A 12,384-nucleotide genomic window follows, 5' to 3' on the forward strand; every position below is an offset into this window, starting at 1 on the left:
TCTGGTCTTACTCGGCGCTCGTGTAATCTCAGCCAGCGAGGTCGGCTATTTTTGTATTGTTGCATATGTGGATTTTCGGATTCTTATATTCTTATATTTTTGGATTTGGATTTGGATCTCTGGACATCTGGATACACAGAGATCATGCCGTCAGATGCCTCCTCGCTTCGTGCATGCATGGAAGGAAGGTCGTTGGGCACTTGTGTACTGGAGCAGATGGATAGGGAGGTGTGTAGTCAAATAGAGACAGGAAAGGATACGGAGATACCTACTCCTCAGGTAGCTCGTAGCTCGTAGATAGTACCGGTAGTAGTCGGTTGGTGCGTAGGGTCGGTGTACCGTACACAACCGCCCGAAAGGTAAAGGTTTCCTTGGATCAGATAAATAAGTTTCGGGTTGATTTGATTGACAGCTAGCCGAGGCCTTCGGCAGACAGACAGCCTCGCGGATATTGCATTCATTCATTGCTTCTCCTCCCCTTCTCCCTTCGCCCTTCGCCCTTGTCCCTCCACCCTCCACCCTCCACCCTCCGCCCTCCGCCCTCCGCCCTCCGCCCTCCTCTGCTTCTTCTCCTTCATACTACTTACTTACTTTTACTTACTTCACTATATTATACTTGTGATAGCCTCGTTCGGGCCCTCTCGTCAGATCATCTCGCGCCTCAGCGAACTGCATTTCCCCCGTCGCTTGGCTGGCCTCCAAACTGTCCGGACTTGCGTACCGTACGTACAAGCATCACCACCATGACTCGGTGGGCTGTGTAATCCTGTCTCTCGGTGCTTGCTGCGAAGGTGCGACGCCCATCACACCGCAACCAGGCATTTCGAAACTCCCCCTCGGCGCCCACCGAACGAGCCGCTCTACAACCAACGTAGGCACGCTGGTCTGCCCTCGCAGCCCATTCATTGGTGCCGGCGCCGTCTCGCCCTGTCTCGTCCTATTCCAGTCTCCAGTCTCCAGTCTCCAGTCTCCCAGTCTCTAGCCTCCAGTCTCCAGTCCAGCAGTCTGAAGCAGCGTCCCAGTCCCAGTCCCAGTCCCAGTCCCAGTCCCAGTCCCAGTCCAGACACTCCAGACAGTGGGCCATGTCGCAACAGAACGATGCCAACCCACACCTCCCTCAACCTCAACACCACCAATCCCAACCCCAACTGCGACTCTCCCCTCAAGACATCCCCACAACATCACCCTCATACGCCTACTCTCCAAACAACGCATCGCCCGGGTCAGAGCCGACGAGCAGGTGTGTGTTTTTTTTTTAGGCCAGCGCGGGGCCGCAGTTTAATCTAGTACCTACCGAACCCTGACGCCACCCCCCCCCCCCCCCCCCCCCCACACCCCCGAGCGCCCCGAGCACATCGAAGTGAAAGATGCCCTGCAATTGCTAACACTTGGAATTCTTATCTGTAGGTCTTTGCGCAAGGCTGCCCCTAGTCCTCTCCAGATCAGTACAACTGCTACTTCGCCGCCGAGCAGCGTCACTCCAACAAAAACCACTTTTGCTCGAAGCGCCGGCGATCACTCATACACATCTCCTTTATCACCGAAAGAGCGTCTGGACGACCTCTTGGCCTCCGAGCAGAGCTTCTACAGGTCAAAAGACTCCTCAGTCGAATCGAGTTCCGAGCGGGATAGACGCAGGTAGGTAGACAGTTACACGATCCAATGATGCGTTCCTTCGCCTACTCACAACGCGGCCTAGCAATCCTCACGCCTCACACGGTACGAATGGTCCCTCGCGGAGCGTTTCCGATCCGGTCATAGTCTCCAAGCCTTCAGGAGGTCCCCCTCCAGGTGTGCGAACAGCCATGGCGTCGAGTCCAGCACCCCGTGGCGACATGGCTCGAGGACCTCTTCCTCGGACGACGTCGATCGACTCGGCGGTATCCTCGATCTCTGGTGGACACTCCAAGTCAGGCTCGCAAGATTTCCAAGCTGGGTCTCTGGACATTGCGAATCTTATACAGGCAGCTGGGTCCTCGGAAGCCGTGATTCAATATCTGTTGAAGGAGAAGGCGTCGCAGACATCACAGAATTCGCAATTATGGCGCTTGGTGGACAAACAACGCGCAATGATCTTGGGTCTCAACAAGGATCTCGAGCGAGCACTGAGGGACAAGGAGCGGTACCGGAAGAAGCTGAAGGAGAGTCTGGCACCAATTTCGAATCCCTCCCCGGTGGACTCAACCCAGGGATCGGGGTCAGAAGCCGACTCGATTGCTTCAGACACGAGATCAGCAGAGGTGGAGGCGGGTGATGTGGAAGCCGTCGTCTCTGCCAGGCTGAGAGACCAGCAACCGGACCAGCCACCTTCGCCGATCGATGTGGTCTTGGCTTCACATCCCCTCACCCCTCCTACATTGAAAATACAGACGCCAGCGGTGCAGAACATGGTGGAAGCCGACCACAAGATGCCACCCCCCACGGAAAATGCTCTTCAACAATACAGTCCAGATGCCCTGGGTCCAGGGTTCGACGCTGGCCCGCAACAGAGAATGGCAAACGAAGTGGCCAGAGATGTACCATATAGTGCGTCCCTACCACCATCTAGGAGTATGGCTTCCGACCCTCCGAGAGGACCACCACCGAGTGTACCGCCGCCAAGGACACCCCCCGCCAGTCAAGGGTTTCCTGTAAAATCGACTAAATCGTCCCCGAATTCAGATGATGGTCGGAAATCGTTTCCAACCCCGCCCAGAAAAGCACCCCCGACGCCTTTGGATCTGGGTAAGAAGACCGATACCAGCCCCCTTTTGCGCCAGGCTTCTTCTGGTGCTGGGGATGAAACAGATTCTGATTACGATGACATCCTGGACGTCGATGAACTGCCTGCTTTCACTGAGCGAGGCCGCCGGAAGACGAGAGAGGAAGATGATAGGGAACGAGAGATTGCGTCCGCGAAGGATGCGGAGATCAGAAGTCTATCCAGGGACAGCGGGGAGAGCACGTCGAAGTCCCGGCCAGTGACTCCTAAAAACGGCCCATTCGCAAATGTGGCCGACCCAATGCCCACGAGCACTCGACTGACTGTCCAAATTTCGCCGCCGGGTGCCCACAGGCGCCACTTGTCTCCTCACGAGTCTAACGCAGGCTCTCTGGCTGGCATACTAACAAGTCACGAGTCGGTCCTGATTGCTCCACCAATGCTCAGCCCTGGGTTGCCTTCGAGTCCACGACCTGTAGATAGGCCGATGAACTCTTCAATCCCTCGATCCATGTCTAACCCGTCTTCTACCGTCAACTCCCCCCCAGTGTCTCCTCGAGGAGTGGCCGCGTTCCCAGGCGCGGTTCCCTTGTCACCTAGAGCTCCCAGACAACCGATTCCACTACCGCCGAGCACGCCAATGTCGTCGATTGGATCTCCAGAATCGCCGAGAGGCACTCCTCTGGTACTCGTCTCCCCTCAACCTCTGGTGGTCACCAAGAAGAGCGGGAATCCAAGCCCCCCGGATCGGCCTGCACCTGTTCAACAAAGTCCGGACTCAAACTCAATATACAGAGGATTGGTTACTGAAGAGTATCCTGACCTGTTGCTTCCGCCGAATGCCCTACCTTCAATTCACGTCAAGGTGGCATCCTCGCGCCTCAAGCCTTCAAGAGCTAGTATCATGTTTCCACGCAATGTGGAGGAAGACCCAGTCTTTACACTGGCAGTCTTTGCCCGATCAGATGGCCGAGAACTGTGGAGGGTGGAGAAGGACTCATCGTCCCTCGCCAACCTGGATCAGAGTCTGAAGCAATCGAATAATTTCACTGCCAAGACCCCGGATCGATCATTGTTCACGGGCCATGCACCTGCGAAGGTAGATGCGCGCCGAACGGCATTAGATAGATACCTCGAGGAGATACTGGATACGCGAATGGACACGGCACCAGCATTGCAGATCTGTAAATACCTGTCGACAAACACCATGGCCCCAAATTCGGACGACATGATACCTGGTGGTAACCCCTCCAGCGAAAGCCCGTTAAAGACTGGACCAGGGGGTAGGCCTCTGAAGAACGGTTACTTGACGAAGAGAGGGAAGAATTTTGGTGGCTGGAAGGCTCGATACTTCGTCCTGGACGGCCCAGTTTTCAAGTACTATGATTCTCCCGGTGGACCTCATTTGGGTGTGATCAAGCTGCAGCATGCTCAGATTGGCAAGCAGCAACAGCAAGCCGAAAATACTTCGCCGCCTCGGGCGGACGCTGAAGATGTCGACAATCAGTATCGCCACGCCTTCCTGATCCTCGAGCCAAAGCGGAAGGACTCGTCCAGTCTTGTCAGACATGTTCTCTGCGCTGAGAGTGACCAGGAGCGGGATCAATGGGTCGAGGCACTCCTGCTCTATGTTGATTACAAGGAAGAAGGAGACGATGACTACGGTCCAACCGTGAAGCAGCATGATCGCACGGAGTCGCGCGGGTCGGCACATATCAGCGTAAAGCCCAAGAAGAAGATGTATGCTGGCCCAGGGAGAAGCCAGACACTTCCAAATCTCACTGAAGAGGGTCTGCGGGGCGTCGGTTATGAGAACATGAAGCAGGGCCAGGCTCCGTCCGGAGCGCGACCGAAGAATTCGGAGACCCCTTCGCCACCGACGTATGGATATGAGAAGGATCCCATGGCCCAGGTTCCGCACTCGCAGTCGATGAAGACCATTTCGGCGCCGAAGAACGCGCAAGTCATCCAGGACACTTCCACTTGGGGCAACAGACCGCAGAACACGCTCGGGCCTGTGTCAGACGTCAAGCAAAAGAAACGTAGCTTCTTCGGGTTCGGATCGAAGCCTCGGGCCTCGGACGATGATAACGGGGCGAACGACTCGAGCAGCAATCTCTCGCAGCTGATGTACGATCAGCATGGGCCAATCCGACCTGTGTTTGGCTCTCCTCTCGGGGAGGCGGTGCGATACAACCACCCAGTCGATGTTAACATCGAGCTTCCGGCTGTAGTTTACCGATGCATCGAATACCTCGATGCCAAGAATGCTGCGGGAGAGGAAGGTATCTTTAGGTTGAGCGGATCCAACGTCCTCATCAAGCAGTTGAGGGAACGCTTCAATGTCGAAGGAGATGTCAACCTCGTCGCGGAAGATCAATACTACGACATCCATGCTATCGCTTCGCTGCTCAAGCTGTACCTTCGAGAGCTGCCGAACACGATCTTGACCAGAGAACTCCATCTCGACTTCGTCGGCGTCACGGAACTGCGCGCTGTCAAGGAGAAAATCAGCGCCCTGAGAGGGCTTGTCCACCGACTTCCACGGGCCAACAACGCATTGCTTCGATATCTCGCCAGCTTCTTGATCAATATCATCAATAACGCCGACATCAACAAGATGACTGTCCGCAACGTGGGTATCGTCTTCTCTCCCACACTCAATATCCCTGCTCCGGTCTTCGCGTTGTTCTTGCAACAATACGACGGCATCTTTGGAGACGAAGCCGATGATCGCGACGGACCCGTGGAACCCACTGTGACTGCTCCTCTGCCGACTCCATCCTCCGACCAGCAACCATTTCCCAAATCCCAGCCCGGATTCCCACAGCCTCAGCACTACCAGCAATCACCACGCCTGAACTACGATACTGGCCTTACACCTCTCCAGGCTACGTACGAATCACTCGGGGGCGCCCCAACCATGGCCGGCCCTGAATATGGCAGAACGCCGCAGCAGCCGCAAACTCTCGCCGGGCCATCCTACGATCAATTCGCTAGTAGCTCAGGCTACAGCCGACAGCAACAGCAGTATGGCTCCGATTTCCAAGGCAGCAAGTCCAAGAGGCGCGAAAGCAGCATGTTTGGGATGAACATGGGCGGCATGGGGCTGGGACCGCGGAAGCAGAGCAATAGCAAGATGAGAGACGACTTCTCGTAGGCAGCTCTCCACTGATGCTTTCGAATGAGGAAGTGTAATCCAACAGACCACGTCAGGTCTTGGCTTTCTTCGAGTGAGGGACGGACACCTCTATGTCTTTCGCTTTCGCGCCAGAATCTGTAACGTCCTACCACAACTTGGGCCACGCGTAAGGACGTTGAACGACCTGGCCAGGCGCCAGAGCCACCTACGATCGATCGATACAATGATTATTAATGAGTCACCAATACCTTCTTTCACCCTTCCACGACACGCGCACGCCAATGTATAATAGCACGCCATTGGCCGCGACATAATTTCACGGCCGCATAGTTACATGCGTTGGGCGCTACCTTTCTGCATTTTCACACTTCCGACTCTTAATTGTTTTTTTTTCTTCAGCAGCGGCCACTGCCCGAGTCCAGCGGCACGTACTTTCAATAAGCGTACTTGAGGAGGTTATACCCGGATCGTCCTTTCAGATTCTTGCTTCTTGACTCGGTTGTGGTGTTTTGTGTTCATGTGTTTTGCATCACGCACTTGGTGATTTCCTCGGTGGGGTGGAGTGGAAGAACAGTACAGAACAACACAAATTGTGAGAGAGCGGAGAGGGCTCGTCAAGTAAGTAATTGTACGATTAGTAGTCGAACCAGGGGGCAATCTTGCCGGATTTTTCATGCATGGGATCTGAGCGGTATGGAGTTGGTTTGAGTTTGAGCCTTGGCTGAGCTGCATTGCTTGTTAGCATTTTCGCTGGATGGATTTTCTCCGGCTGGGAGCATGGACGAACACCTGGCGAGGGGGGATGCATGTAGGTGGATGCCAATGGCAGATCGGTCATTTTGGATGGCTAGGAGGTCTACGACGCACGCATGTAGTCGAGGCTCTAGGGCGTCGATATGATATGAGAGATGATGTGAGAATCAATGAATCAATTAATCGATCAAGATGAATTTATCGCGCTCATATGAATGTACTCTGGCTCCCTTTTTTCCTCCCCCTCTCTCCTTCTCTCCCACCGCTGCTGCATCCTAAGCTCCCACGTATTGAGATGACTCCTGTGTTCTTTTCTCTTTGTCTTTCTCGATCTCTTTCTCTTTCTCTTTCTCTTTCTCTTTCTCTTTCTCGAGAGGAGAGGAGAGGAGAGGAGAGGAGAGGAGAGGAGAGGAGAGGAGAGGAGAGGAGAGGAGAGGAGAGGAGAGGAGAGAGGAGAGAGGAGATGCAAAGCGTACACACACACATATATATATATATACCTAGGTAACTACTAACTTTCAAACTCCCACTCGGCAGTCAACATCCTTCTGGATACGATTCTTTACCTGTACGAGGTGCCCCTTACGAACCTTCAGCTCTTTTTCTTTCTTTCTCTTGCGGTAGCAAGAGAGAACAAGAGTCTGGAGAGCCGAAATTGAATCATCGATATGCGACGTCTCTTCGAAGATTCTCCTTTACCGGCGATTCCGCACCTCCCTCTTCCTTCTTCTCGAATACCACGCCGACTACGATCTATATATACCTGACGGGCATACCGACTGAAACGACCAGGAGGATTTGCGATAGAGGGGGAACGTGTATCAGAGATGGGATGGGATGGGAAGGGCTTAGTTCGATGGATCGAAAACACGGTATCGCGCCTCCGCAAGAGCCTTCTGCACACACACCGGCTCTATCCACGGGCTGCGAACGATGTTGGTACTATACGGATCGAGGCCGCCCGTCGGGCCATCCGTAGTCGATACCTCGTTATCGAGAAGAGAGAAAAGTCGACGCACAGTATCATAGATTGCTTTTCAGGGGTGTACGAGTGTTCAGCTAGCTATTTGACGAGAGGTTGGTTTGTTTTCCTCCACGTGGTTTCGACTCTCGATGAGATCGTACTTGGTATATATATATTCATTCCTCTCCTCGGCACGTCGCCGGACCTTGTAAGAAGAGGTCTCCAAGGTCCCAAGCCTTGCGTTTCGGATACCTACCCGCCCGACGTGGATCAATACGATAACGATAACGATAACAACAACCGAACAACCAAACAACCACGTAAAACGGTAGAAAGATAAAAAAGAAAGGGTCAAAGAGAGGGTCGCCGAACTTGACTGTTGCTTATCTGTTGATTTATCCTTGGACGGGATTACTCACTTGGAGAAACCTATCTGTGTACCTTACTGTATTTATGTGTATTGGTATTTGTATCTATGTATCTATCTATGTAAGGTATCTCTACCCATCTATTTACACCAAGAGACCCCCAGAAACCCCCCCCCCCCCCCCTCACCCGCTCAGAACCGCCCCCGTCACCGCTCACCGTCACCGCTCACCGTCATTATCACTGTCATCGTGTTATCCCATCCTCTCCTATCCTACATCTTCAGTCTTCAGTCTTGGGAGGAAGGGGGCGAGTTTCTTTTTTATTTTTTATTTTTTTTTAAAAAAAAGTAAGAAGAAGAAAATGAGTTTGGGGGAGGTGGAAAAAGGGAAGAAGAAAAGAAAAAGAAAAGAAAAGAAAAGAAAAGAAAAGAAAAGAAAAGAAAAGAAAAGAAAAGAAAAGAAAAGAAAAAAAAGAAAAGAAAGAAAGCAACAAGCTAACAAGCTAACAAGCTAACAAGCCAACAATAAGGCAACAAGGAATAAAAAAAAAAAGAGGAAAAAACTAGGAAAGAATAATGGGGGATTGATTTTGCTTGCTTGCTTGCCTGCTCGTCTAAGGGGTCGGTACCTGCTTATTTGGGGGTTGGTGAGTTGGGTGGTGAGTTGGGTGGTTAGTTGGTGAGATGGTTGGTGGGATAGTTGGGTTGGGTTGAGAGAGAGAGAGAGAGCGAGTTTGACTCACACTAAGACGCATTGCTCCCGGTTCCTGGCTCGCGTTCACGTTCACGTTCCAAGCAAGATCCGGTTGGGTTTCGTTCTCTCTTCATTTTGTTCTACTAAAAGTGCCGCTGGGCCAGATGGGGAATCGAACAGGCGACATACGCATCAAATCGCCATCTCAGAAAAAGGCAAAGCTAATTACAGGTACAGCAACTCCAACATACATATCTCCTCCCCCCGTGCGCTAACCACCTCCCCCATGCCCCTTCCATCCTCCACTACCAGAGCTGATCTTGAAAAGGAGGCAAAGGCAGCGTAAAAAGGATAAGATTACTATGGTACAAGCCGTCACCCGAACCAGAGAAACACCCGCAAAGACGTGGAGGGGGAAGTCGTAAGAAGTGGGGTATCTCAAGCAAAAGGGGCAGTACCTTGCGCGTTTGCAGGCACATCGCGGCGCTCTTCGAAATAGTTACTATAACGGACTTCTCCCTTGCGGAGGGTGACTTCGTCGACGATTGGGACCATGTGGCCGTTCTCTAGGCCTTTGGTGAGGGCGTTGGGTTTGGCGTAGTGTCCTTGGACGGAGAGAGGGCTGTTCACACGTCAGTATCTTGTTGGAATGTGCACTTCAGACGCGGCTTACCCATTGAGCTCTCTGTCAATTTGCAGAAATTCCTTCATGGCATCTTTCGTGCCGCGTTGATGCAAGTAGCTGAAGTAGATGTTGGTAAGCTCCTTCCTCGTGGAGAGGTTCATGCCAGTAGTCTTAATCAGATCATCATGGATCTGCTTGATGATGGTGTAATGCTCCGCCTCTGTCTCGGTGCTCGTTGGTTGAGCAATCTCAAACTCGAGGTACTTGGCCCAGAAGTGGCGACTTTGGAGATACCATTGCTGGTTCTTTTGGAAGACTTGGCGGGCCTCTTCCACGGATCCCTTAATCTTCCAGAGGAGAATAGCCCACTCCACCACAAATGCAGCCTTCGCGAAGAGGTCGACCACAGGGTTGTCGATCTGCGCCTTGTAGACTTGAATCGAAGCTTCGAGCCCGTGTTGGCGGCGTTCAAGGTTGGCCCAAGAAATGATCGTCTCGACATGACCCGGCATGCGGTCCAGGATAGCTTCGTGGATATCACGAGCAACATCCGAGCGGTCAGACATCTCTTCAAAGTACGCATATTGCAGCCTAATGCCAGGTCTGACAATTGGCACGTAGATGGTGCTGGCTCGCTGGTAGATGTTCCGGACCTCCTCTTGCTTCCCTTCCTGGGCAGACATCCACCGGGCGTAGCGGAACCAGAACTCGTCGTAGAATGCGCAAGTGATGAGGCATCTCTCGTACAAGAATACCGACCGGTTGAAGTCACCTTCTGCCTCCTCAAAGTCCAGGTATTTTCTCCAGTTGGCAAGCTGAGCGTAGTCAAGCTCGGTGACGTGAAAGTAGGGTCTCTTGATCTCTGACTCGTAGGTCCAGCGTTTGGTGGTCTCTGTTTGAGTCTTGGTGAAGGTTTCGAGGTAGAAGTTGTCGATCTTGGTCCGCAACTCGCGCTCAACCTCCATCTCCGAGATGCCTTGAGTCCCCGCTTGGTAAGTCGCAGCGTTCTCTGATTCTACCTCTGTACGGAGTCGGCTCAGGACGTCGGCTGGAACAAGCTCGGTAACAGGGCGGGCATGAGCGAGTTGACGGAACTTCTCGAAGTAGCGCGCATATTGATGCATAGGAACCTCGATGACACGACTCAAGATTGTAAAAATCTTGAAGTCTTTGTCTTGCGCCTCTACCCGATCCTCGAATTCTAGGTATTTATCCCAGAAGGGATGCGAGAGGAAGTCCAATCCAACGCAAGAAGCACCTCGCTCGAAGAGCCTATCACGCAGTGTTAGCTGGGTTTCCAATGGGGGAGCAGAAGGGAGTTCAGGTGGCAAGGATGGCAAATACGGGAAGGGCAGGTGGGCTTGAACTAGTGATCCTCATTTTCCGTCCTGGCCGAATACTTGTGCAAAGTGGTACGATGTAAAATGCGAACGTGTGATAGCAGAAGAAAATATCCTGATCATGTGGGTGAGAAGAGTATCAAACAGGGAGAGACTCTTTGGCAGTTCTCACCGTCTGCGACCCTGTATTAATGTTTCTCCAAATGTATTTTGTGTGTGTGTGTGCGATCATTGCGCAGCATGCGACGCATGGCAGATGTCTGTGTTAAAAGGGAAGGAAAGAGTCCAGTTATACTTACTCTCTGATCACGTCTGGATCATGGCTCGTTTCGACCTTGAACGAGCAGTAGTCGGTCCACAGATCCACCGAGGTTGCGATGCTTGCGACTCCTCGTTCGTAGACCTGGTAGACGGTCAGCACCCGGGTTGGTATATCATTATGCAGGGACACAGCCATACCATCTCAGCAGCCTCTGTACCAGCAATGGAGAACTCCAGGTCGGCATATTTCTTCCAATATCCAAATAGCAGAGGAAACTTTGCGAGGAATCGATCGTAGGCACTGCGCGTTGTTGCAATGGCTTGCGGGCTTGAATTTCGGTTTAGTCCGCCTTCGAGAGCTTCCGCGGCGCGAACAAGTTTCTCCCAGTGCTCAAAGTTGTCGGGGTCCTCGAGCTAGAGAAAAAGGTGTAAGCATCAGGAGAAACATGGCAGATTCCGAAGCAACGTACAACTTCGGCATTGAGCTTCTTGATCTCATCGTCGCCTCCGTAGTCGCTCATAGTCGCAAAGTTGGTTTGGTAACGAGCGCGAGGTTGGCGGTACTTTGAGGTCTCGCTGGTTGTAGAAACAGGTTGATGAGCTCTACCAATTTATCGGATTGATCGCGGTGCCGCCTTGCTTTGGGATGTCAGAACTGCAGGTTTGGGAGCGAAGGCGGGAGGTAGTTTGTCGCGTTCCAGGAATGAATTCAGCCGGATGACCGCGCTAGCCAGCCACCAACGCTAGTACTTTTAGAGAATAGTGTCTTGTGCTATAAATTTTGTCGCTCCCTCAATCCACAAGCCTCTCTTCTTCTCCTACTCACTACAAATGCCCATGATGACGATGAGATACGATCTCAATCAATATAGGAAGAGGCCCAGTTTTCTCTTTTGAGAAAGCGATGAAGGACAGCATGACCATTTCTGAGGCACCGAAAGGATTACTTCTCGTCCGAACCGAAAATTTTGTTTCCTTCCTCGATTCTCCCGCGCATTTTCCTACGAGTCGGGCTGTCGCCTGCCCTTTCATCTGACAGAAGTCAACTTCTCTTAATGAGAGTTCGACTACTCGTCCCAGTCTCAGCGTCCGGATTATTCACATGTTGTCCTCACGCTCTGGCTTACCTGCAACCTCTTCTTTTCCTTTGGTCATGCTGCTTTGCGCGTTATTGGGGCTCTTCTATGGCCTCAGAGGCCTAACTAACCCACAGATCAACTTTAGCCTCAGGACTATCACACAGTACGTACCATCTATTCTCTGCCGGTTAACACACTCTCTCTACCATGATGATATACAAGTTATCCCTGTCCTATTCCCCTTGAGGACTTTTAATTAGACTCTGAGCAAGCCTCCAATACTCTACCTGTCAGCTTGAATATTTAGCACGACTAGTAGCTAACAACGTTGCAGGATCCTTACTCGGAACGGAGAATCCTGGGTACCTGTGTTGGGTCTTGAGGAGTTTCGGAGATACATGTACGGAGGGTCACACTGGTGCAAAGTGCCTATGGGGTTTAGAACAATGAAATAAATT

At 52.3% G+C, this 12,384-nt stretch overlaps 3 protein-coding genes across 4 annotated transcripts; 2 read left to right on the forward strand and 1 right to left on the reverse strand.

Moving 5' to 3' along the window:
• Positions 1-1,082: 1,082 nt before the first annotated feature.
• Positions 1,083-5,861, forward strand: L3040_008886 (uncharacterized protein; the record flags this gene model as incomplete). Of its 2 annotated transcripts, XM_007292646.2 has the most annotated exons (3): positions 1,083-1,240; positions 1,408-1,638; positions 1,700-5,861. In XM_007292646.2, the coding sequence occupies 3 exons, from the start codon at positions 1,083-1,085 to the stop codon at positions 5,859-5,861; spliced, it is 4,551 nt and encodes a 1,516-aa protein (XP_007292708.2). The 2 variants fall into 2 exon arrangements, with proteins under 2 accessions (XP_007292708.2, XP_066010044.1); XM_066155751.1 differs by lacking the exons at positions 1,083-1,240; positions 1,408-1,638 and having other exon boundaries at positions 5,322-5,861.
• Positions 5,862-9,059: 3,198 nt separating this feature from the next.
• Positions 9,060-11,368, reverse strand: L3040_008887 (uncharacterized protein; the record flags this gene model as incomplete). The annotated part of the gene is made up of 5 exons (XM_007292647.2): positions 9,060-9,243; positions 9,295-10,518; positions 10,886-10,989; positions 11,046-11,261; positions 11,318-11,368. 5 exons carry the CDS (start codon positions 11,366-11,368, stop codon positions 9,060-9,062), a joined length of 1,779 nt encoding a protein of 592 aa, XP_007292709.2.
• Positions 11,369-12,000: 632 nt separating this feature from the next.
• L3040_008888 (uncharacterized protein) lies at positions 12,001-12,381 on the forward strand (the record flags this gene model as incomplete). Its single annotated transcript, XM_066155752.1, has 2 exons — positions 12,001-12,089; positions 12,261-12,381. The coding sequence occupies 2 exons, from the start codon at positions 12,001-12,003 to the stop codon at positions 12,379-12,381; spliced, it is 210 nt and encodes a 69-aa protein (XP_066010045.1).
• Positions 12,382-12,384: the final 3 nt, after the last annotated feature.

Source organism: Drepanopeziza brunnea (assembly GCF_022702325.1).
Source record: "Drepanopeziza brunnea f. sp. 'multigermtubi' strain 214-2 chromosome Unknown ctg19, whole genome shotgun sequence".
NCBI classification, from domain to species: Eukaryota; Fungi; Ascomycota; class Leotiomycetes; order Helotiales; family Drepanopezizaceae; genus Drepanopeziza; species Drepanopeziza brunnea.